The 26,990-nt window shown below is 41.9% G+C and overlaps 1 protein-coding gene across 39 annotated transcripts in view; it reads left to right on the top strand.

Annotated features, from left to right (window-relative positions):
• Positions 1-26,990, top strand: part of Supt3h (SPT3 homolog, SAGA and STAGA complex component) — a 335,078-nt gene that overhangs the window by 252,058 nt on the left and 56,030 nt on the right. For 24 of the 39 annotated variants that reach the window (XM_087567690.1, XM_087567689.1, XM_087567712.1 and 21 more), the window contains 5 exons: positions 6,997-7,072; positions 10,426-10,538; positions 11,636-11,743; positions 14,883-15,053; positions 22,353-22,463. In XM_087567690.1, the coding sequence (XP_087423816.1) occupies positions 6,997-7,072; positions 10,426-10,538; positions 11,636-11,743; positions 14,883-15,053; positions 22,353-22,463 (579 nt within the window). 39 annotated transcript variants of the gene reach the window in all.

The raw sequence follows: 26,990 nt of genomic DNA, 5'->3' as shown, positions 1-26,990 counted from the left end.
AAATAGGCTCTTACTTCATTGTGTAGGTGTACCAGCAAGCTGTGACTGAAGAAAACGTGACTGTGTTGTGTATTTTTCCGAATGTTGGGGATCGATGTTCTTAACAATACCCAAGGAAATCAAGTCATATATGGAACTGGAGCTTGAGTCATCTGCAGATGAACGTGTGCTTATGTGGCTGTCTGAGCTCAAAGGAACCTGTGTAATTGAGAAGGCCTGTGTGGGTAAATGCTGAGCTGAGCCAGTAACCATGGTTCGTCCATACTTATTGGGGACTTGCCCTTCTCATAGTCTTAAAAACATGAAGGTGGGGTTGGGTTGGGTTGGGTTGAATTGGGTTGGTTGGTATGGTTCAGTTGGTTTGGTTTGGTTTGGTTCAGTATAGTTCAGAGTGGGCAGTTGCTTCATTTTTTTTTAGAGAGGATTTTATCATATTCAATATATGATCCTCCTGCCTTAGCCTCACAAGCATTGGATCACAGGTTTGTGAGCACACCAGGGCAAAGTAGGCTTTTTTTAAATTCCAGGTTTGTGACCATATTGAATAATCAGATGAACTTGAAAGGTCCCCTTTAAAGAGACACGTTTAAAATTAAGTTTGCTGTTTGACACTTTGTTCAGAAGAAGCCAGAACATGGAGGGAGAATAGTTCCTGCTGTGGTTCTCACGATGTACACAGGTCACTCTTTCTAGGAAATGTTTTTGCTTGAGTTGACACCTTAGGAGCCAAACTTCACTTCTCACTCTGTCTCTATTAACTCTTACCTTTAGCTTCTCTGCCTCAGTGTTTTCATTTGTAAGAAAGGTTTTTAAACTGCTGGGTTTACTCTTTTGGTTTTTGGTGGGGTTTTTTGAGTTTTGTTTTGTTTTGGGCTTTTCTTAGAGGTTGTGTTTTCTCTGTAGATTAGACATTGTAATTTCAATCATGTTGTACTAGACTGAATAAGTTTTCCCAGAAAGTTCTTTGTTCCTGGGATTAGAAAAGGTCCATCAGTGTACACTGTAGAATGTGCTGGTATCTGAAGAGAGGCAGAGGGGAAGTACAATTTGGGCACCACAAAAAAATAAGAGCCATGACTATTTAATGTAGTCTCTTGGTTCTTTTAAGTAGAACTTCATTTTAAAATCTGCTTACCCTGTCCTAAAATTCACATGATTTGGTCATAATTCTTGAAATTCCTGGCCATGAATCATTGCATAAGGGTGCTGGGTTAAAATTTTAGTATAATCTAAAAGAGCTCTGATAACGTAAATATCAGGTCCTTCTGTCAAATCTCTTCCAACCTCAGTTTGCTTATCTTTAAAATGAAGAGCCTTGAGCAAGTACACATTAAGCTGCTGGTAGCTACCATACCATGCCAATGAATGTTTCCTGGAATCAGCCACCCTGCATGAGTGGTTCCTGTGTGCTAGGCACTGGATAATGGTTTCCTGTGAGTGCCCTAGAGCCAGCTTCCTGGTGCTGCACAGCTCAGAGGTTACATGCTAAAGGAGCTGAAAAGAACTAAGATGAGCTGCACAGAAGGAAGAAGCACTGGAGAGGGTGCCTGGAAGGAAGATGCTGGCTGTGATGACATAAAGCCCTTCACATTCTGTGAACATCTTTCAAATGGCCTGGGATGATAGGCTTTGCAGGGGCAGACTCTCCCAACTGCCACACACTTCATTTAGTTAAAGCTGGCCACCCTGGCAACCTTAATCTCTTAGGATAACTTCTCCTTACTTTAAAAGGCTAGAAGTCCTAATTGCAGATGCCCGAACTATCTTAGCATATATAGCGAAGCAAAATCTTGATTGTGAGCAAAAAGAAAAGTATTAGGTAGAAGAGAAGTATGAGTAATTCCTTTAGCACTGTCGTGTCTTTGTTCAAGTGCTGTCTACTCCTGTGTTGGAGGAATGTGATGGCTGGTTCCAGGGTAGCAAAGCAGAAAGTACAGGAGTCCTGCTACTGCAGGCCAGGTACATACCTGACCCGCGGAATAGAAGTGTAGTATTTGTTCATTCTGACTGCTCATTGCTTATGGTATGTGCCAGGTATGTTTCCAGGACTTAGAAACTCAAACTTGAGAGGTTCTAAATGTAATTACACACAGAGGCACACATACACATGCTTACATAAATACATATGAATGGTATGGTGTTATCAGTATGAGGAGTTTTAAATAAGCATAAATACGTGTTTGCATTTTATTTTCCATCGGCAAACAGTTATTGATTGAGTCATATCACAGTAAAACAAGAGGCCAGTGGCTAGGGAGATGGCTCATTTGGCAAGTTACTGCCATGCAAGTGTGAGGACCTGCATTCAAATCCCAGTACCCAGAGAAAGGCTGGACCTGGTTTAGTGTGCCAGTAATCCCAGCAAGGGCAGGATGGAAGGTAGCAACTGGCAAATCCTTGTAAGTGCCTGGGTCAGCCAGCCGGAACTGTGAAGGGACGTTCCAGAAGATAACTGTCCCAAACTAAAGGTGGAAGATACCTGAGACCAGCACCCAAAATTGTTGGCTGATGACTACAGACATGTATGTGCCAGCACACAGCCCATTCACACACTACGTGGAAATAAATAAGTAGATATGAGAAACTAAATCGTGTGTGTGTGTGTGTGTGTGTGTGTGTGTGTGTGTGTGTGTATTACCTATGTTAAATACTTGCTGGTGCATACTCAGAAATGACACTTTAACCAAGCAAGCAAATGATCAAGAAAAGTCTAGATTTGTGATCACATGTTTGTGAGGATATATTGTTGGAGAGAAAGGAAGAAAGGAGAGGAGGGGTCAGAAGGTAGAAGAGAGGAGGAGAAGTCAAGAAGAACAGTGTTCTTAAGGAACCCTACTAATAGGTGCTCCCTTTTTCATCGCCCTACCTGATCTGTCTTTTCTACAATGAGAAGCACATCAGGTGACAAACTGACCATTCAACTCATGTCAGACAAGAAAGAAAAAATGATGTGGCCATTAAGAACACTATGTTGTTATGAATATCGACACAAAAATACTCAATAAAATTCTGGCAAACCGAATCCAAGAGCTCATCAAAACTAATCATCCACCATGATCAAGTAGGCTTCATCCCAGGCATGCAGGGATGGTTTAATATACGGGAAACCATCAATGTAATCCATTATATAAAGAAACTGAAAGATAAAAACCACGTGATCATTTCATTAGATGCTGAGAAAGCATTTGACAAAATTCAACACCCCTTCCTAGAAAGAATAGGAATTCAAGGCCCATACCTAAACATAGTAAAAAGCCATATACAGCAAACCAGTAGCTAACATTAAACTAAATGGAGAGAAACCTGAAGCAATCCCACTAAAATCAGGGACTAGACAAGGCTGCCCACTCTCTCCCTACTTATTCAATGTAGTTCTTGAAGGTCTAGCCAGAGCAATCAGACAACAAAAGGAGATCAAAGGGATACAGATTTGAAAAGAAGAGGTCAAAATATCACTATTTGCAGATGATATGATAGTATATTTAAGTGATCCCAAGAGTTCCACCAGAGAACTACTAAACCTGATAAACACCTTCAGCAAAGTGGCTGGGTATAAAATTAACTCAAATAAATCAGTAGCCTTCCCCTACACAAAAGAGAAATAAGCCGAGAAGGATATTAAGGAAAAGACACCCTTCATAACAGTCCCAAATAATATAAAATACCTCGGTGTGACTTTAACCAAGCAAGTGAAAGATCTGTATGATAAGAACTTCAAGCCTCTGAAGAAAGAAATTGAAGAAGACCTCAGAAGATGGAAAGATCTCCCATGCTCATGGATTGGCAGGATTAATATAGTAAAAATGGCCATTTTACCAAAAGTGATCTACAGATTCAATGCAATCCCCATCAAAATACCAATCCAATTCTTCAGAGAGTTAGACAGAACAATTTGCAAATTCATCTGGAATAACAAAAACCCAGGATAGCTAAAACTATCCTCAACAATAAAAGGACTTCCGGGGGAATCACTATCCCTGAACTCAAGCAGTACTACAGAGCAATAGTGATAAACATTGCATGGTATTGGTACAGAGACAGACAGATAGACCAGTGGAATAGAATTGAAGACCCAGTAATGAACCCACACACCTATGATCACTTGATTTTTGACAAAGGAGCCAAAACCATCCAATGGAAAAAAGATAGCATTTTCAACAAATGGTGCTGGTTCAACTGGAGGTCAGCATGTAGAAGAATGTAGATCGATCCATGCTTATCACCCTGTACAAAGCTTAAGTCCAAGTGGATCAAGGACCTCCACATCAAACCAGATACACTCAAACTAATAGAAGAAAAAGTGGGGAAGCATCTCAAACACATGGGCACTGGAGAAAATTTCCTGAACAAAACACCACTGGCTTATGCTCTAACATAAAGACTCAACAAATGGGATCTCATAAAACTGCAAAGCTTCTGTAAGGCAAAGGACACTGTGGTTAGGACAAAACGACAACCAACAGATTGGGAAAAGATCTTTACCAATCCTACAACTGATAGAGGGCTTATATCCAAAATATACAAAGAACTCACGATCTTAGACTGCAGGGAGACAAATAACCCTATTAAAAAATGGACTTCAGAGCTAAACAAAGAATTCACAGCTGAGGAATGCCGAATGGCTGAGAAACACCTAAAGAAATGTTCAACATCTTTAGTCATAAGGGAAATGCAAATCAAAACAACCCTGAGATTTCACCTCACACCAGTGAGAATGGCTAAGATCAAAAACTCAGGTGATAGCAAATGCTGGTGAGGATGTGGAGAAAGAGGAACACTCCTCCATTGTTGGTGGAATTGCAGACTGGTACAACCATTCTGGAAATCAGTCTGGAGGTTCCTCATAAAATTGTACATCGAACTACCTGAGGACCCAGCTATACCTCTCTTGGGCATATACCCAAAAGATGCCCCAACATATAAAAAAGACACGTGCTCCACTATGTTCATAGCAGCCTTATTTATAATAGCCAGAAGCTGGAAAGAACCCAGATGCCCTTCAACAGAGGAATGGATACAGAAAATGTGGTACATCTACAGTATGGCATATTACTCAGCTATCGAAAACAATGACTTTATGAAATTCATAGGCAAATGGAGGGAACTGGAAAATATCATCCTGAGTGAGGTATCCCAATCACAGAAAAACACACATGGTATGCACTCATTGATAAGTGGATATTAGCCCAAATGCTTGAATTATCCTAGATGCACAGAACACATGAAACTCAAGAAGGATGGCCAAAATGCGAATGCTTCACTCCTTCTTTAAAAGGGGAACAAGAATACCCTTGGGAGAGAATAGGGAGGCAAAGTTTAGAACAGAGGCAGAAGGAACACCCATTCAGAGCCTGCCCCACATGTGACCCATACATATACAGCCACCAAACTAGATAAGATGGATGAAGCAAAGAAGTGCAGGCCTACAGGAACCGGATGTAGATCTCTCCTGAGAGACAGCCAGAATACAGCAAATTCATAGGCGAATGCCATCATTAAACCACTGAACTGAGAACGGGATCCCCGTTCAGAAAGGACTGAAAGAGCTTGAAGGGGCTTGAGACCCCATATGAACAACAATGCCAACCAACTAGAGCTTCCAGGGACTAAGCCACTACCTAAAGAGTATACATGGACTGACCCTGGACTCCAACTGCATACGTAGGAATGAATAGCCTAGTAAGAGCACCAGTGGAAGGGGAAGCCCTTGGTCCTGCCAAGACTGAACCCCCAGTGAATGTGATTGTTGGGGGGAGGGCGGTAATGGGGGGAGGATGCAGAGGGGAACACCCATAGAGAAGGGGAGGGGGAAGGGCTAGGGGGATGTTGGCCCAGAAACAGGGAAGGGGAATAACAATTGAAATGTAAATAAGAAATACCCAAGTTAATAAAGATGGAAAAAAAAAACACTATGTTGAGGGCATTCACAGCTGTGAGAAAGAACATTTACAGAAAGTCCTTCCACTGCAGAAAAAATTAAAGTCTCAGGGATATATATGTGTGTGTGCGTGTGTGTATGTATGTGTATATATATTTATTATAATTTTTTGGTCAGAATCCCCTTCCAAGAAGTACTAGGCTGTCTCATCTCAAACTGCTTCTCTTACCAAGGAAGCGGAAGCGGTCACCAAACCATGGGTGAAGTATAATTATGCTACCTCTATGAGACAGTGTAGGAGCAAACATCTGCTGGACTGGATCAAGAAAGCCACGAGTGCAGCTAGCCTAAGCTGTGAATCATCTGAGGATGCAGATTAAAGGAGCTGTGCTGTGTTTACCTTTCCTCCTATTTTCTTTGTAATCGAGAAGACTGGCTGTTAACTCTGGCACTACATTCTGAGGGGATGGATATATGGATCTCAGGCATGGACTCCTGATTTCATGTCGCCACACACAACTGTAAAGCAGGTAGATGGTGATAGCTGACAATGGTTCTGATGTCTGCCTTCTCCTCCCTGCAGTATTTGCTTTTGTTTGTAAGGATAAGTAGAAAGCATCAGATGTGTGTCAGCTAAGGAAGCAAGGCCTTGAGTTTTAACTTTAATAACAACAGAGAAGAAAGTATTGTAAGTTTTATTTCCAAAAGAAATAAACTTCACAACCGCCAGCTTTTACTTTGTAATATTTGTATTTTCTTTTCAATTATATGTGTGTGCACATGAACATGGAGCCAACGGAGGCCAGAAGGGGGCCTCAGATCCCTTGAAGCTGGAATTACAGTTGGTTATGATTCACCAGATGTGAGCACTGGGAACCAAGTTCAGGTCCTCTGTACACTGTCTGCTCTGTCCCAGCACAGCTCTGACTGTTTGTCACGATTATGTAATATATTTCATGTCTGCCACCATTCTTGACTGCTTTCTTAGATCAAGGTCTAGAAAATGGTACAAAAAGTCTAAATATCTATGCTGGAAATGTATGTTAAGAGTCTATTTCTTTAAAACTTGGGGGTTTTTTTATATTTTTTATTTCTTTTTTTTTTCTTCTGTCCATTAGAGAGCAGAAAGACAGACTCGAACTATGGATTCGGCTCAGTATGCAGAGTTCTGTGAAAGCCGACAGTTAAGTTTCTGTGAGTAGACATCTAATTTCTTGAACGCATGTGTGCTAGACCATGACATGCTCTCTGTTTCTTAGGAGCTGGTGCAGTCAGTGCATGCATCCTTACAGCCATTACAGAAATAGCGTCTGCGCGGGGGAGGCCCGAAGACCTTGTTATACAGGTGATAGTGGCCGGAGAGCTAAAGCCTCTGCACACAGAGAAAGCGTGGGACTATTCTTATGGCCTCTGTAGTCAGAACACTAACTGGTTCTTACTGTTCTTACTCCAGTTTCCCATTTCTTAGTCATGCTCACTGAAATACAGTATTGCTGTCTGCACTTGGCCCATAGTGACCTTTAATAGCCATGACATTTAAAAGCCCCCAATATTAATTATCAGCCCCACACTCCCTTTATGCACACTCACGTTACCACACAGTGACATCTCAGTCATGTGCTTCTCTTTGTCGTTAGCCTCCTACTGCAGCATGTGCCACGTGCTGGCCAGAGCCGTGAGTCAGTGCTTTTGCCAAGGGAGTGACCTCACAGGGAAACCAGGGTCTTCCTGTCACTGAACAGCAGCTGGGGAAAAGCGCTGGAGACCCTACCCGTGGGTCAGACTGCATCAGCCCTGCGGTGACGAGAGCTCTTGGGGGAAAGGTCAAAGAGAAAGCCCAATGAAGAGTCCATTTAAAACTGTGACACAGTCACACATGACCCTGCTCTGAGAAGTTATAGAAACAATGATGTCTTTAAATGAAAAGCAACTGTGTGGTCACGATAACCATGTATTTGACTTGGAAAAAGAAAATGAGAACAGCCTTTTAGATCATGAAGTGCAGATAAATGACACAGTTCAAGTCTCACTGCCCCATGCCAGCATCGAAAAATATAAGAAAACATGTTTTGGAAGATTTTTTTTTCTAACAAAATATATTTTCCAATCTGACTAACAACTTGGCATGAGACATCTGTGAAGCATTAAGTAAATGACACTTCAGATCACGGCAATTCAGCAAATGAGAGGGTTTTGTATGGTAATTTTGGAGTTTAAATACGGCATTCAAGTATTTTATAAGCATAAATCTCCAGCTCATAAAGTAGCATTTAGTGCAGTTGAACTATTTTTTAAATCATATTTTAAACTGAATTCACAAGAAAAAACGGAAGCACTGTTGCACACTGACACTGATGGTCTTGGTCTTGTCATACGTCTTTCGTTTGAAAACTGGGTTTTGTTATTTTTCTGTTGTGTTAATCACACACATAAAAAAAAAACCGTAGTAGGTGGAACATAATCGTTTCTCCTTCTGATAAAATTACAGAATAAGCAGCATATCATGCATAATTTTCTTTTCTGTGGGGGAAAAGGTTGTGTCCGTTAAGAATATTTGCTCTTGCAGTGTCCACGGAGGCCTCATTGTGAACCTGGGGGAGAACCTGTTTCCTACAACAGAGAGCATCCGTGTGCAGGTGCAATGTGCAGCTCTTTGCAGTCCGCTCCTGGTCAGTTCCAGGACTCAGGGGCTGTGAGCTGCCTTCTCAAGTACCTGTTCATAGCAGGCCCCAAGCTCAGTGGTGCTGTGCACACTGGCTGACCTCCAGGCACACTGAGGCACATTACACACACAGCCATACCCCACCAGACAGACAGGTGTTAAAAAATGCAAAGAATGGACGCTAGCGGGTCACTAAAAAAGTACTTTTTTAGTCATTTGTTAATGTGCCCTAGATATGGTTAGTCTGTTAACAGCGGGAATTTTATTTCCTGGGAAAGCAGTGGCCACTTAGATCTCTACAGTCCGAGCACTCCCACTCTTGCAAAGACATTGCTAATTCTCTCCCTCATGGGGCAGGGCTGAAAACTAATAATGATCCTTCTCTTACCTGAAAAGCAGGTAGCTTAAGTAGTCACCGTGTGCCTCTGTGTTCCTAGTGCTGTGTCAGAGGCAATGGAGGAGCAAGGTCCATTTTATTGACCTTGCCAAACTGCTGCCTCTCAACCTGCACTTGAGAAGTGTTCCGCAGATGCTGGACAAGCACTTGTGAGCCATCCCAGCTGGCTGCACGGAATGCTGTGTGTCAGAGCCTCTGAACACTGGTACTTTAGAGAAATAGCTTTAAGAGGGATGATCATAATTCTGCCACATTTGACAGCTTAGGACATGAGGATTAAAACAGGGCTTCATGTCCTCTGTGATTTATTTAGAAGAAAACTCTCCTGTATGTGGAATACATGAGAATTCTGACTAGAATCAAACACCATGCTCTGAATTGGTGAGACTTTTACAGACCAGTAAGGCCACATTCATCCCAGGATAATCAAGGTTTTGTTTTTAAGATTCCCTTACAGAGCTAATAAAATGTATACTATCTGTCCCTTTCCCTCTAAATTACTAGTTAGATTAGTAATGTCTAAGCAAGTCCAGTCAGACTCTGCTTAACTTTGGGGCAGTTGCAGGCATTTCATGAAAGGACCGTGTCCTGCCTAGTTCCATATGTGCATGGTCCGATTAGGTGTCCACGGATTTGAGGCACATTCTCTGCTAACAAAGAACTTATACCATGGTCTGAGAAATCTGTGCACACATGAAATACTTGTGGCCATTTCCATAAACGATGTGAGAAGTGTACCTTTTCCATGGATGTTCCGGATTGGTGTGAAGGAAGAGGAATGGTGGGGAGCAGACTGAAGACCAGCTCGCAGTCTGGGGCCAGAAGGGCAGTAAGCTTGGTTTGGGGAGTCAGGCCTAAGATTCTGGATGTCTCCATAGCCAGCAAAGGCATAAGTATGGGTTATCTCAGGCTAGCCATGCTTTGTTTAATTCTTAGTTCACAATTTCGAGCCTATTTTAGTAGTAGTAACATTTTGAAAAGGATTGGGAATATAGTTTCTTCCTCTGTCTTCCTTCATCACAACTTTTCCTTCCAGAATTTTATTTCAACAAGAAAAAGTTATGTGGAGAAAGCAGCTTTTCTCTAATGGCAACTAAAACTCTGGTTGCCAATGATAACATATTCTGAAGCACTGTAAGAATGCACTGTGAAAAGGTCTGGTGCAAACCTGCCGTCCACCATAGGGAGAGAGCAAAGTGAGAGAGAGGGCGCGAGGTCCTACCATGCCGTCCACCAGAGAGAAAAGATCCAAGTGTCAGCGACCTGTGGAAAGCAACCATTCATTGTATTGCTTCATAACCAAGGGTTCCAACTTGGATTTCTTGGGACTAAAAAATTTAGATGTTTAAAATCTTTCTAACCATTACTTCTATGGGTGTTATTTCTTCTATGCAGTTTTCAGGAAAAAATATTTCCAATTTCTGACAGTCATGTGAAGGCTAAAACATATTAAAAATTAAAACTTTCCATTCTCTTTTGAATTAATAGCCAAAAAAGCATCCAAATTTCGCGACTGGCTGGACTGCAGCAGCATGGAGATAAAGCCCAATGTTATAGCTATGGAGATCCTGGCATATCTGGCGTATGAGACAGTGGCCCAGGTATGAGCCTCAGCTGTCAGTGCAGCGCTCCTGCCGAGTTCTACCCCGTGACCATGGACAGCTTTTTGATTCCACCTGCTACTCCAGCTGGAATGAGAACCCCATACGTTTTCTTCTGAGACACATAAATTCTAGAATTTAACCCAATTATGCTCCTTTACATCACTAGCTCTCGGGGCTGTAAGCTTTTAATTTGTTTTTGTAATTTTGCATTATTATTTAAAGACTCTTTTGTCTAGACCTGCACAGACTTAATCTGGTTTACATTCCAACTTGAGGTGTGGAGGGGCTAACATGCCCCACCCAGTCCTGAAGAGTTATTGACAATTGACAACTTCTAAAGAAGGGAGAATCGGTTTTCTTTAAGGTTATGATCCCAGTAGATTAAGCATGCTCCAGTGGGTGGCCCCGCGTCCAGGAGACTGGGTTATTAACACAAACGGGGAGGGGGAGAGGGGATGAGATCTGTCTGGGAGGAGTTAGAAGAGTTGGGAGTGAACAGGAACTAAATCCATTGTTTGCATGTGTGAAATTCTCAGTGAATTAATACAAATGTATTTAAAACATCTGTCCCTTCAACTGTATCCTAACTGTTACGGAATTCATGTTGAACTCTCACATCCTCACTGGACTCCTTCAGCAGCTTATTTCTGAGCTTTGAAACAAGTCTGTGAAGCCTCTGATCACCTGAGATGTGCAGATAGCATCTTGGCACCCCAGGTGTAGTTCACTCTGAGGGTGGTCCGGGCCTGTTAGCCCCTTTTGAGAATGGAGACTCCTAGAATAGCCTAGACTCTCAGTGCTCACAGCCCAGAAATCTGTATTTAAATTACTAGTATTGATAACAAAATGAAGTTTGAAAACTGCTCCCTTAGAAACCCACACATGTCTTTTGTTTTTGTTTTTGTTTTGTTTTTCAAACATTTGATTTGTGATTGTGAGTTGGTTCCGTTACTAGTCAGTGAGAGGCTGTGCTCATGCTCTGTGGATGTGCTCAGCATCAGTACCATTCTGAGCATGTTAGCTACTGAGTGCCTCTTCTCCAACACTGACGGTTATTTCCACCGTGTGACTTTATCTGTTACTTTGCTCTTCAGTTGGTGGATCTGGCTCTTCTTGTGAGGCAAGATATGGTATCTAAGGCAGGGGATCCCTTCAGCCATGCCATTTCTGCAACCTTCATTCAGTACCACAATTCTGCTGAGGTGAGTATCAGAAAATCTGATGCGAGCACCTCTGTGCTTTTGTTACGTTTACATTAGCACACTGAAAAGATTGTGTAGGATTGCATAGTTTTAACCTGGCGACTCCTAATTCACTGACCATTTACACAAGTAATTATCGAGTATTCGCTGTGCCAAGCCTCGAGGATGCTCTTGATGTGATGACCTTTTTCACCCTTTGGCCCCATTGTCTTTCCTAACCTTTAAGTGACAAATATATGGGTGCAGAGCATGTCTGACTTTGAGACGTGTGAAATGAAGAACTTGTCTATATACTTACATGATGATAGAGAAAGCCATTTCTTTGTAGCTCAAATGATGAGAGTTGGCCTGGGCTGTAAATCAATGGTACAATTCTTGCTCAGCATAGGAGGAGATACAAAGACCCTAGAGAGAGCTGGAGGGGAGATTATTGTCATGGAATAATTCCTATCAGTTACTCCTAACTTTCCATTTCATTTGCCAGTTTATTTCAACAATTTAGATTACCACAGCTCCATATATCTTCAGTCTGAAGACTGACTCCTTGTCAGATCTGTTTGTACTGCTAGGACTCTTTCTGTAGGGACTAGAAAAATCTCACCAGCTGTGACCGTTTGCATAACCGTGCACCACTCTCAGTTTCTAAAATATTCTCTACTAACACCATGCGCCTGACAACCAGAAATGAAACAGAACCTGTTGGATACATTTGCCAATATTGGAGTTTCTTAATAACAAAGTCAGCACTTTCCTATCATTCATGATAGTGACCGTAGGGAGAAAGAAGATGGCTTAGACTCACATCTGCATGTGCAGAGTGAGTTCAGAACAAGCTGACTGGAATGTAGAGCTTGAGCACGGCAAAGCCCACTTACTGGTCCACATCTACTTCCTGTTGCTGTCCATGGGTGAGGATGGTGGCTCAAATAGCATCTAAGATGTACTTGGGGTGTGTTTTATGGCGAGGACCTTTTCAGGTTTCTGACAAATCTGTAAATCCCTTTCCGGGCATGCTTTTATTTTTATTCAATTTTTTAGTGTAACTTTGTGTGTTTTAGAGCCATTCTATCAGTCTAAGGACTCGCCGTGGACCCTGAGTTATGACTTCTTTGCTACAATGTGTAGGACTGTACTATGACATGTGCCTATATAGCATCTTATTAACAAGCCAGAAGTCAACCCAACTTCCTTTCATAGCCCTTGGAGGATTGTATTGGCTTGAAATCCAAGTAGGGATTGAAGTGTTTATACCCATTAAAAAGGTCATACATCATTATCAGTCACCATGCTTTGAAAAGTTCCTAAAGCTTACTTAGTTGATTAAACATTCTTTATTTTCTTTATGTTTCAAACCCCAATTATGATGTCAAAGAGCGCCCTTTGCAATGTCTTTGATGCTTTATGAGTATGTGTATAGTGTGCTTTCCATTAACATCAGACAAATTTGTTGTAACATTTCTAATTGAGGAAATTTACTGTGAACATAACAACCTAGTTTTCCCTTAACATTCAAGTGATTGCTTGCAAGTCTCAGAAAACACCCCCAACATCCCCATCCCTCTTGCTTGGTTCTCCAGGGTGGCCGAGCCGCCCTGGGCAACTGCTCAACAACCACAAGCGCTCTTCCCAGCTACAGAGCAGTTGAAAAAAAAAACGTCCTATGTGCACTGGGTTTCCTGGACTCTCTGGGGGGCTGGAGCATGAGTCTCAGAGAACATCCTAACAGACTGTCAGTGTCAGCCTCAAGCTTTTTCCTGGCCTGGCATCCATCCCCTCTCCCCTGTGACTGGTAGTCAAAGTAGACATTCATAGAGACTGTCTTCCTTCCTGCCCTTTATTACCTGATAAACACAGAGATAATGCCCTCTTAAGGCAGAATTCTCACTCATCAGCATTGCAAATCAGCAGCCAACAGGAAGGATTGTGCCAAATACAGGCCAGCAGGGCATCTGGAGAATGATAGGCGCTGAGTCCAGGGAGATCACATGATTTGTAAAACAAACAAGCAAGTATGTGAACAAGCACAGAAGTCATGTTAGTGTATGCTGGCTTCCAAATGAGCAGTGGGGAGAATCAAAATAACCCTGTGTTGTGTGCATGTGAGTGCTCTGGTCAGAATCAAAGTGCTGAAGGTCTGAGAACCGGTGAGGGAGGAGGAGAAAGAATGTTCTGGGCCTCAGAGGCAGCAAAAGAACAGTTGAATGAGGGATAGAAGTGGGTCTGGTGAAACATTAGCGAGAGCTAACAGGAAGCTCTATTTAAAAAGAACTATAAACCCGGATTGTATAGACGACTTAGAATTATCAAAGACTAGCTCAGGTCTTGGCCACAGGGTGATATGCTCAAAGAGATGGTTTTGGGAAATCCCACATCAGTGCCAATGTACTATGTCACCAGGTCGTCTGGGTTCATCTTCCCTAAAGAGGCTCATCCTTAAACACTAACTTCCTATGGGACTGAGCTGGCTAAGCTCAGCTTCTAGCACTAGACTAGCAAATGTAATATGAGAGCAGTGGTGAGGCTCACATGTTCTAGATCTTTTTTTCACATATGATTTACACACGTGTAGACATGATCCCTGGGAGTTATACAGATACTCCAAAATACATTCTCAAAAATTGAAGATCTGAAACAAAACTGATCCCAAGCATTTTGGACAAAAGATACTCAACCAAAATTAGCTTTATCCCTTCTCGTTTGATGGTGTGTCTGTACAGTCTGATCATGGAAATACTGTTGAGACTGGTACCTGAATTGGTCAAAGGGTCTGCAAAGTCTTTCACTGCACTATAGAGAATGGTTTGTCCATGGAGAGCTGTGGTTAGTGTCATTAGTGGAATGAGGAATGTGTATATGAGACTATTAAGGAAAATGACTCTTCAGGAAAAGTCCGTGTAGAAATTCAGGTATCCAACAGAGTTAACAGAATTCTCAGAAGCAATGGTTGAAGAATTTTTATTTTTGTCTGAATAATTAGATTAAAAAATATTATGACTAGAACTTTAGAGGAAAGACATCCATTTCTATGGAATAGATAAGAATAAATATTTAAGCTATAAATAGAATTAAACACAAACGGCAGTCTCCTGTTGCTAGGAGGTCTGGTCAGTTCATCTCAAAGCCCTGTGTCTTTGTGCAGGGGTCCTCCTGTTTGAAGTCCAGCCCAGACTCTCCTGAGAACACACCTCCTCCTACACCAACAGCTCCCTCTTCTGGGTCCCAGCATGCAGGTAGAGCTGCGTCTGGCTCCCTGGGGAACGGGAGCACAGGACAAGACTCTGCCAAAACCAAGCAGAGGAAGAGGAAAAAGGTCAGTGCCTTTCTATCTGTGTCTCTGTCTTTCTTTACTTATTTTTTAATAGAGAGTGGAGAGGCTCAGAAATGTATTTTTAGAGATATAAAGAATGTGGTATGCTTTTTTTTTTTTTCCTCAAAGCTCAAAACTTAAGCAGCAGCCAACTATACATCCCCATAGTCATGGATTCCAGTCCGACCTGAAAGGACTGTTACACGCTGTTACCGCTCTAAAGGTGGTGGGGCCTGGAAGAGTGGAGCTGATAAATGAGACAAACCAACGTCTCATGCGATAGCTAACTTTGTTCAGAACATCAGGCAGTTTATACTGAGAGGACTCGCACGAGTAAAGTACACAACCGCAGGGACAAGCTGCCCATTGCAGATCAGTCACACATGGCAAAAACATGCATTTCTGAGGCATATAAACAAATTATGATAGCCAGTGGTAATGAATCATCTGAGGTAAACTCAGCCCTGCCCTCTTCACCTGGAAGGGGCACAAAAGCATGAACAAGGAACAGTTTCAAGTTTGTGAAGAACTGAGGCCACAAGACTCTTGTCTTGGTTTCTTGGAGTTTTCTTACACTCACTCAGAAATCTCACATGACTCCATTTTGAACTGCATTCCAATACTGTGCATAAAACAAGATACTTTTCGTTTCTATATAAAAAGAGAAGTTGAGAAAATTCTAGTGAGAACACCATACCTGCACTCTATAAATACAGTGGACGTTTTACTATAATTACTATACACAACATTTATTATATCCATCCAGTCATTCCTTTACCCATCCCACAGTTCTTCTCTCTCCCCCACCCACGACCCCCAATCCCAATCCCCATCTCTCTCTGCTGTTATCAGTGACTTTACCATAACTGTTCTAATACATGTGCACTGGTGAGGAACTTCATGTGTAGGGAGAAGGTTGTACCAACTGTAAGAGTTCTGTATGTGTCCTATGTAATAGCTAGTTGCTGCTTTTCATGCATTTTCTCAGCTGTGGCTTACCATTGACTGTCTTAATGGTACCTTTTTTTTTTTTCTTTTCTTTTCTTTTTTTCGGAGCTGGGGACCAAACCCGGGGCCTTGCACTTGCTAGGCAAGTGCTCTACCACTGAGCTAAATCCCCAACCCCCAGTGGTACCTTTTTAAAGATAGAGTTTCACTTTGCCTCCCATACTGACCTCATGATCCTCCTGCCTGAGCCTCTCAAGTGCTGTGTGTGTGCAGCCATGCCTGCCTGCCCCTTTATACTGTCTTTTAATAAAGATACATTGAATTTCTGCTGAAGTCCAATTCATCCTTTTCCAGCTCCGGGGTCGTGATGATAGTCTCCTCTCCTTCTGTAGGCTTTATGTTCTTAGAGTTGACATATAGTTCTGTCAGTGTGTGCAAGTAGCTTATATAATATTCTGTATAAGCTGAGGGCATATGCAGGACTTTTTAAAATTGTTTTATGTGTATGTGGGTTTCCCCTGCACGTATGTCTGTACATCACATGCATGCAGTGCCATTGAAGGCCAGAGTGGGTGAGGGGTCCCCAGGAACTGTAGTTAGAGACCTTTGTGAGCTGCCATATGGGTGCTGGGAATCCAGCCTGGGTCCTCTAGAAGAGTATCCAGTGCTCCTAAGCCCCAAGCAGCCTCCCCAGCCCCAACACACTCTGTTTTGATGCATGGATTTCTAGTCACTCAGAACCATGGCGGCTTTGTTCTGAGTCAGGTGGCTGCGTATCTAGATGATTTTTTTCAGGGCTTCCAACTGTTTCACTGATTTATCTGTGAGGTCTTTGTCGGTGTCTCCATCTTGATTACTGTTGCCGTAATGTCAGGTGCTGTTCTCAGCTGTGTGGTGTCTGTGTCATTCAACTCAGATTACGTGCCGCCTGCCAAGTGATGGTTTGGTTTCCGTTTTTCTGAAAGTATCTGTTCTTTTATGCCTGAAACATATTTCACTATTGATCGGTTGCCTCTCTAATATTAATTACTATTTTTTGGTGAGCAAGCAACTTTCACATTTTACATCATTCAGGAATCTTTAACTGTAGGTTGATCGGTTTGTCTTCCAATATTTGAATTTTGACGTTCCACTGTCTGGGCACCCACTGTTTCAGATTCTAAATCAACATCTGTAGTCTCTGCTACTCGGGTCTCTGCATGCTTTCCTAAGAACGTGTAAATGAGCTGCAGCTAACCTCAGCGCACGTATGCACAGCCGTTCTTTATCATTTCGGAAACTCTAGGAATTTTTTCACTTGAATTTTTTTTAAACACTTCTTTCTTGATCTTATTAAAACTATTAAATTTGGAGTATTTCACAGTCTAGGTTTTCTACTCTGTATCTGATTTCTACTAAATTGGAGATCATTCATATTAGAAGTAATAATTTTTCATGTTAAGAACATTAATTTTTTCTCTTTATATATCTACACACAACTTTCTATGGTCAGCTGCTTGTGTGTGTTGTCAGTTTCTCACTGAAAATGTCTCACCATCAGTTATGGTGGCATAATTGTGCAATTCTTTATGTGGAAAAATAATATATTCTCTCAGAGATGTGGAACTACCAGATAAGAGAAATAACTTTCAAGGGACAGTTTGGACAGCAAACTGGCTACAGTTAAAGATTCCTGAATAATGTAAAATGTGAAAGTTGCTTGCTCACCAAAAAATAGTAATTAATGTTAGAGAGGCAACACATCTATGTGTGTATCTTTCGCATATGTCTCATGTTAAAAAAAAAAGTCACTGTCATGTTCAGCGGGTAAATTACAGATGATGTATGCTCTAAGCATTGTGTGTGAGAAATCCAAAGATTGGCTCTTCAGCCAGCTCCGTGGTTATCTAACCTTGGATACTCTTTGTCTTTACTCCTATTTACTAAATGGGGTAAACACTGGAAAAGTTAAAAAAAAAAAAAAGATGATGTTTAAAATATTTGAATTTTCAAATTCAGTGATTCCTTTCTAACTTTGCCTTGATTAAATTCCAATTTCAATATCTGTAATTCAAGATAAACTTTGACTAATTATATAGGGTTATCATTCTAGCTATAACCATCTCCCCAAAACTGAGATGAGAAAATTATGCTATGTGTACTATGACTTTGCGTCAAAGTGTACCCACGTTGGCCTCAGACCTCAACAGGATGAGGCTTTGAGAGGGCCACGAGCTCAGCAGCCCCAGGGAAGCACCTGATCCAGACTGCACGGTTGGTGGCTGGGCACAGGGACCCTAAGCTCTCACCATGCTTCCTGTTAGGGGAGTTTTCACATGTAGCATAAGACCTAATGGACCAGTGTAGATGGAGAGGGGACAGGAAACAGTTGCCTGAGACTCGGGGCCCTTAGACCCTGAGTTAGATTGAGAAACACGGGCACTCTTTAACTTGTACAGTTTTTCATCTTAGAATCAGAACAGGCGCAGGGACACACACCTCTAGAGATCCAGGGCCAACAAGCTTCTGTAGCCCATGACTTCCATCTCCCATGGTTGAGATTTCAAACTGCTAAGGGATTTGTGCAGTAGTCAGTTGAGGAATGTGGAGGACTCCCTCTAAGGCTTGAGCATCCACTGTTTGGCATCCATCCCTGGGTGAAGAAACACATGGTGTATGGATGCAGCCAAAAGGAAGAAGACCTGACATGTGGCTTTACCATAGCCCTGAAGGAGGTAAAGCCTCTCTGTGGAGCCCACAGACACCTCTGCTAATGCACTCTAGGCAACAGTACCCTGTGATGGTCAACGTACGCTGATTTCTCTTTTGGAAATGGGCAACACCTAACATATGGGGCCGATGAGAGTGGAAAAATGAACTGATAAATAAATCTAATGCTCTTCATGTGTTTTGGCATATACACAAGTCTTGGTATACCTTCAGTCTTATTCTTCCTAAACAACTTTGAAGATTAGAAAATACTACAAACACTACTGATTATAATTTCTAAACATGGAATAAATCTTTAATGTCAGCAGACCTTAAGCACCTTGGTAAGAAGCTGGATATTAATATAAGGTCCATGTTGAAATGGGAAAATAGTGTGAGGAACATAAACCTTAAGCTCCCAGTGTCTCTTTCAATGAGCTCAATGAGCAAACCAAGATGATAGAAGTGCACATGATAACTTCATTCACCTTAATGCTAGCAGCTGCTGAGAATGGCAGGTGAACACAATGAAAACCTGAATGACATTTGCACAAAATGTAGGCTTCCAATTTTTATAAGGGTAAAGTTGACTCCCATTTTTTTAAGGATAGCATGAGTCAGTGTATATTGTCTCCACACTTACAAATAGCAGTCAAGAGGGGTGGAGATAGCCCAGTGGTTATTCTTACAGAGACCAGGTTCAAACTTCAGCAGCACGTGGCCACTAGCAGCCCTCTGTTAACCCAGTTCCAGGGCATCTGCACCCCCTTCTGGCTTCTGCCGCCACTGCATGCTTGTGAGGCACAGACTATGCAAGCAAAACACCTATACACGTACAATCAAAATAAGTAACTTTTTTTTTTAATTAGCAAGGAGAGGTCATTTTTAACCTAAGTTCTGCATAGTCCATTTAGGCTACTACAACAAAATGCTAAAAGCCTTATGGTTTAAACAAGAGAAATGTGTTTTCACATTCCAAAGGCTAGAGAATCCAATTAAAGGTGCTGGCAAATGCATTGACTAGTGAATGTGTGCATATAGTTTTTGTGCACAGAGTCCTCTAACCTCACATGGGGGTAGGAGTGAGGGTTCCACCCTCATAACTGTATTACCTCCTAAGCCGTTGGCCATAAGATCGCAGCATAGAAGTGTGGAGCAGATAGGCAGATTCAGGCCCTGTAGTCTGCAACTTGAATGGCCCCAGGTCCTATCTGATGGCCATTTAAGAGACTCAGGGCAAAACCTTGAACAAACAGAACCAAATTTCTTGGTGAACTTAGCAGAACTCTTGCCTTTAGCACGAGTTAAGAAATAAAAACTAAATGCAATTTGCAAAAAGGAAACGGTGAATTTAGAGGAACACCACAGGGGGATTGTACTCAGGAAGGGCTTAGGACTTCACTTAGCACATAGGATGCTGACCTTGATGTCTGTTTTTCCCTCGAGTTCCACCTGGAAAGTTTCCCTCTGGAGTCTAAGTTCAGCTCAGTATCACACACATTCCCACAAGTGGAGATGGTGCTGCCACCTCCTTGACAGGCATCAGCTATGCAGGCAGATGGGAGAGGCACAAAGCAAGACAGACACTGACAAGCCTTTCCTTCATCTGGGGCCCAATGGTTGCATTCGATCTGTATATATTGCAAGAGGGAAATGAAACAGACTAAGAATTGAGAAAGCACTCAAAAAATACTGTAGTCTTTTATATCATTGACAAAGTGAGGTTAAGAAGTAATCTTAGTCCATGTTGATGTGAGCAAGGGGAGGTAGAGAGAGATTCTCCATGGCTTCTGATTGGCGTGTTTCAACTCTGTTACAAAATAGTCCAGAGCTGGTTTGTTTTATGAATTAAGTCTTCTTTACATTCAGCTTGGAGAAGTAGCAGATGTTCTTGTTTGGCAGGAACTTTCGTTGTTTTACTAATTTGTACATAGACTAGAAGTGTATTTTCAAATTTCAGGGAAGAATAATAATGAAAAGTAAGTCTTCCAGCTGGCCACTTACCTGTGGGAGAGGCAGGTTTTATATTCACTGAACCCTCACAGAGACTCCATGGGTAAATGGATCAGCACTGTGCAGTCTGTCTTGTCAGTAAGCTGGAACACAGCATCTTGCCAGTTTTCATAGAGCCTGTCTTAGGAGTTGCACTGTGAGAATGATCCCAGAACAGCTCCATAAAGGGGTCGGCCCTGTTGCTTGAATGCCAGTGTCTTATTTCATTTGCCCAGTCCTGCCGGTAAGCTTGTGTTATCAACCCAAACAGCGATAGATTACCTCTTCATGTGTGCATTTATACATATGATTTTGTACTCATATAAATGCATCATTAGGAAATTTCTTTAAAGGTAAAATTGCTGAGTCAAAGAAGCTGTGTCTTTTCATTTTGGTAAGACATTCTGAAACTGTGATCCTCAGAGCGTCTACACACAGAATTATATTCCCTATGAGGAATTATGGTGCTAAACTGGTAAAAATTATCCAAAACACTGCAGTAGTTTTAGGTCAGGAAAACAAACAAAGTTAACTGGGTGGCTATGAATGGGCACTAGAACACACTTACAGTAACATGGAGACTTTAGTATGGTTGGTGGACTGATGCCTGGTGCCTCCGTTAGCTTTCAGTGCTAACTGGGTCAAGTACCTGGTGATCCTATTTCTGATCCTTAAAAAATAATCTGATCCCAATAATAGCATTCTAGCATGTCACTATAACTCTACATAGCTTATATTTCAATTCATTTAATTTCCACAGCCGTTCTGTAAAGTGCTCAGAATTGCTATCTTAATTTACAGATGACAAAAATGTCTAATACCCAGGGATACTGACAGAGCTGGTAACAGAGAGGCTATGGTCTGGACTCAAGGTAGCTGGGCTCTACAACCCGACTAGGAGAGTTCACTGCCTTCTTGTTTATTGGGAGTTCACAAAGCATTTTAATTGTTTGAAACTATATCACACATACATATATACAGACAGACACAAACACATATACACACACAAGTATGCGTATGTATGTACATGTGTGTGTATATATATTTTTTTTCTTGAATTTGTATTAATCTCATTGATCATAATCTTTCTCTTATGTCTTTTTGTAATTTCAAATATGCCTTTCATAGATGGGATAAAATAGGAAGGTTTTATTTTTACTTTATCGCAAGGACACCTTAAATATTGGGAATCAAATTAAATAGTCTTCTGTGACAGTCACCAATATGACAAATATGTAGCTAGTTTACATTTTTCATTTTAAATTCATGACTCAAGTCATTTCAAAAATATGCCCAAGCATCTCCCAAGAAACATTTATAATAATAAACGTTTAAGCTTTTTCTTAAAAGAGCTTCCGGTGGGTCTTGCAGCAAGCCCCCGTGACACTTTTTGCCAGCACACAAGTGGCTACACTTTCCTACCTGACGTGCAAGCTTGGGTGAAATATTGGAGGCATAAAAACTGCCTTTGGTGGGTCTGCTGACAGGGTCATGGAAAGGCCATCTTTGATTTGTTAATGGAACTTTCCTTTTAGATGAAGTACATAGTAACAGTGATGTGCATCCTGAGGGGAAAATGGTCCATTTTATAAAGGTTTATTTTCATATTTTATACACTGTAGTTCTGTTGTGTGTTTTTGATTTAGTAACAATTTATGTGTTTTTCTGTCCCAGAGCACTGCGGCCTGTGGTGTCGAGGCTCACAGCGATGCCATCCAGCCCTGCCACATCAGAGAGGCGATTCGACGCTACAGCCACAAGATTGGCCCTCTCTCCCCATTCACAGTGCGTAATAACAGAGTTATAAAAAGTTATATTTATAATCTGAAAGAATCTTGATTTTCAAGTGGTCAAATGAAGAAGCGATGGAATTGTTGAGAGCAATTTGTGGCAGCTGTAATTTTGTTGTATAAAAGTAGCATAATTCTCTTGGGAAATAAAAGTTAGTCATTTTTGTCTCTTTTTGGAAAGGCAACTTTTTTCTACAAAATATTATTTTCTTTCAATTACATATTAAGCTTTTTGTTGGAGCTTATAGTTTCTATTTTTTCAAAGCTTAAGTTTACAAAACTTTTTGTCAAATTATATGTATCCAAATGTTGCTAGAAGCGTTTTGTATTTAGAGTCGGTCAGACTGGCACAGCCACTTCTATCAGATGTCCTTTTCCTAAACATACTTTGAGTTGGAAGAAGAAGAAATGATTTCTGTGCTGGCTTTGAACAGGGCTCAACTGCAGACAGCCTTTCACATCTTTAAATAATTTGAAGGCTTAGAATCGGGCTTGTTTTTAATGGAGAGCTAAAGACTTGACGTTTGAGCAGCCTTACGAGTAAGCTTGTATGTGAGTTCTAAGTCAATGCTCCCCTATAGCCTTTGTTGTATCTATGTCTGATCATGGACCTGTGACCCTCAGAAAAACAGCTCAATTTGCATGGCGTTTGCAAGATTTATCTGTATGACAGGGTATTGAGATTTTGTTCTCTTATAAAGCTGAATAATATACCATCCCAAAACTCTGTAATGTATATATGTATACACACACACACACACACACACACACACACACACACTCGGGGGTGTGTGTGCCCGTGCCTGCATGCACTGAAACGACAAGGTAGAATATATTTGCAGCCATCACAGGATGAGCTCCGTCGTGCACTTGCAGGGTGTTGGGGGTGCTGAAAAGCCTTTTGAGGCCAACACTGAGAGCTGTGGTCCTGCTCAGCATTTGAGGCAGCAGAAGGGGCTTGCACTTAGTTGTTTAGGTTGTCCTCGTGCTGAGGTGTGGAATTTTATTCTCTCATGCTCGAGCGCCACAGAAAGCTACCTGGTTCTATACAAGCGCAGGGGGATAACGTGTTTTTCTACGCAGATAACAGGAGAAGCTAAAACAGATGTAGGCAGTATACATGGGAAGTGGTCATCATACCCAGTAGACAATTTCTCTGGCTTTCAGAGCTGCAGCACTGATTTTATATGAACCATTTTCAGTCTTGCCTTCTGCAAGCTGTGCTTGAGCCTGGAGCCAGGTGACTGTGGAGGTAAACTGTCGCAGCCTCTGCATGGATATTTAGGACACAGCCTACAGTGTTAAGGAGACTAACCTCTGCCTGGCCACCCGGCTGCTGCAGCTTCAAGAATGTCACTACTGCAGCAAGTTAAAACACCTACAGATATTCTGAGTGGACCTTACAGAACAGAGCTACTCTATCTCCAGAGCCTTCTGGATACAGGAAGTATGTGTGCTAGGATGGCCGTAGTGCTGATTACATAGACCACATATCGGCTCCGTTTAAGGAGATAGGTTTTCATTTAAAAGGGAGGCTTGTGTGTTATAATTATACCGTGAAACTGTCTGCCCGACCCTGTGACTCAGACAGAATAGAGTTGGCGTGTCGAGCCTTGAAGTCTGGGCCATTCCTTAGACCTGTAGGGAGAGAGCAGACTTGCAGCTCCAGGGTGTGGTGGGATCTTTGCTGTCTGTGAAGTTCCTCACCTGCTCTGATAGTGGCTGAGAGTGGACACCCCAGGCCATGGGTTACTTGTTCTGCTTTCCAGATGCTTTGTAATTAAGCATTTCCATTATGGCATCATTAGTGTTAAAGGGAGCATTGGCTGTGTGTTTATTAGATAAAAGTTGCTCTGAGCTTGATCTGAACCTGAACTAAAGTATATTCCTTTTTCATTTTTATTGAATTTTTTCCATACAATATATTTTAACCATATTCTTTTGCTTCCCTCTCTCTCTCTCTCTCTCTCTCTCTCTCTCTCTCTCTCCCCCACCCTCTCAGAAGGGGGGGGAGACAATAAAAATATTAAGATTAAAACAAAAAAATGTAAGACAAAAAAAATCACACCCCAAAATCATGGAGTCTGTTTTCTGTTGGCCAACTATTCCTGGACATGGGGTCTTTCTGGGAGTGTGGCTGATATACCCAGTGATACTCCAGTGGAAAAAGTGACTTTCCCTCTCCCAGCAGGCATCAGTCACAAGCGCTTCTCCATTAGGGGTGACACTCTGTCCACTTTCTCTCAGCACCGGCTTATGTTTGGTTGGAGCCTGTGCAAGCCTTATGCCTGCTGTCCCAGCCTCTGTAAGTTCACTTGGGTGTCAACCTACACCTGAGTACATTTGAGACAAACTGCTGCACGCTGAGGCTATAAAAGCAGTAACAGGAAGTCCCAGTATGGACATGGCACACACATAGCCTCACCAACCGGGAAGGGTCATGAGCAACAGCTGTCTGAAGCAGTGCATGTGCAACACCCACAAACTCAATCAATGAAGCAGACACCCCTTCATTTCAGTCATGCTGAAGAGACGTTGTCAGTTCTTTCCCTTGCAGTTTGCATTTGATTAATTTTTCTTTATGGAATTTGGTATTTGACTTTTAGGTGTTGACTTTAAGGAACCTTCTCTAAAACCTCATTTCTATCCACTGTCCTCCAGGTTTCGTAGTTGTTGGCACTTAATTGTCACCTTCACACTCCACCCCATCAGCCATTATTTAGATGACTTCATTACTCATACTTTTCTCTGCTCTTGGAAGCAACAGCAGGATATTTATTTCCAAATGGAGCTGATGCTTTATAAATCTCTCAGTCGGTATCTTCAGCAAGGTTGACAGGAGAAAGAGAGAGCTCGCATTTTATGTGGTCTTTGCAGCAGTATCTTACCTGGGGAAGCCAGGGAATTTGTTAACAAGAAATTATTCAGGCCTGTTTTGAAACCTCCTGGTGTTACCAGAAACTGATATTTTCCTCTAACATCCACAGTGATTGCTTTTCTCTGGACCTTTATTTTTTTGGTGGTAGTCAGCATCTCACATTAATTTAATCATTTACCCGATGTAGCTGAGTGTGGTGTGTGTGTGTGTGTGTGTGTGTGTGTGTGTGTGTGTGTGTGTATTCTCAGCAACAGGACATTTGGGGCAGCACAAAAGTGATAGTTGATCAAACACAGGAACACTCTACAGAATGCTAGAATTATCAAAATAACTTCAATGAAGGAAGCGCTTTTTCTATACAGTATTACATGCTTTACAAATACGGGTTGTTGAACTCGTATTTAACTTACTGCTATAGTTGCACTGTTAACTTTACACCAGAATGAACTGTTATAAATTTAGAATTTACAACACCAAGACTGATAGGTGCTCTTACGATGATGCCCAACATATATTCAAGGTCATATGCAAGGTAAGAAAAATGTTCAGAGGAAAAAAATCATGCCTGGTTTCCTGGCTGGTGCTGTAATTATGATTTGATTTAAACCAAGTCCCCTAGGCTGTGTATTCACGAACTGAACATTACACCCCCACATGCTGCCTCTGCATGACCTCAAGCTGTGAGAAGAGAAAATTCAGAACCCATGTGTCAGTCAGATGTGAAGTCTCCCTGGCACCTGGGTAGGCTCTCCTACTGCTTGGAGTCACTTGCTATTCTAGGCATGGGCCCAGTATATGGAGTAGGCTCCAGATCTGGAAAGATTTTGACTGATTATTGGCAGAGGTCATAAGAGAGCCTGGTGTCAGACTCTGAATTTGCCCAGGTGCATTCAAGGTGATATTTGGGCCCTGGCCCCTGGTGGTGTACCAGGGAGGTGGTTTCAAGTTCCTTCTCTGGCTCCAGAAGTTCAGTCTCACCTATAGATTGCTGTCAATTCCAATTTAAACACTTATACAGACTTCAGGGCTTTCAGTAGAGAAGTTAGGGACTCTGTTTCTGGCTTTGACTCATAGTCTGTATTCCTGGTCCAACTCCAAACACAGACGATCATATTTAAGACTAGTTAGGTAAGCACTTAATAAGTAAATACTCAGGCCTGATAAGCCTTTCTCATCCAGGCATGCTATCCGTGAAGAAGAGAAAAAGGAGAAAAGGAAGCCAGTCTAGAGTCTGTATCATCTCTTGGAAACCATTATCTAAGGTGTGATGGGTCCCTGCTTGCACTGAACTAACCTCACTCTAGTGTTAATGATTCAGCAAGTAATGTCCACACGGTGCACTCACAAATGGCTAAACAAGAGAGACCAGCGTTCTGTGTACTGCTGTGCGTTTACTCTTGCTCACCAACAGGACTGGTGCAGTTTAAAGCCACACCCTTCTGACATCGATGCTCATTTCCTGTATTTTTAAAGGCAGCACTTGATTTCAGAGTATGATAGCGGTCCCCTTGGAGTGTTGGTACTTCTCCTACTTAATGACACAGTGAATCCGTGGAAGGACCATGTTAGCATCGTCCACATCCTGAGCCTCCCTATAGCTGTTGTACCTACATTTGATTCAGTAAATGTTTGCTACAAATCATG

Source organism: Rattus norvegicus, chromosome 9 (genome assembly GCF_021556685.1).
Source record: "Rattus norvegicus strain SHRSP/BbbUtx chromosome 9, alternate assembly SHRSP_T2T, whole genome shotgun sequence".
In the NCBI taxonomy this organism is placed as follows: domain Eukaryota; kingdom Metazoa; phylum Chordata; class Mammalia; order Rodentia; family Muridae; genus Rattus; species Rattus norvegicus.
Note: the sequence above shows the minus strand (reverse complement) of the source record. Positions and strands in the feature narration are given on the sequence as shown.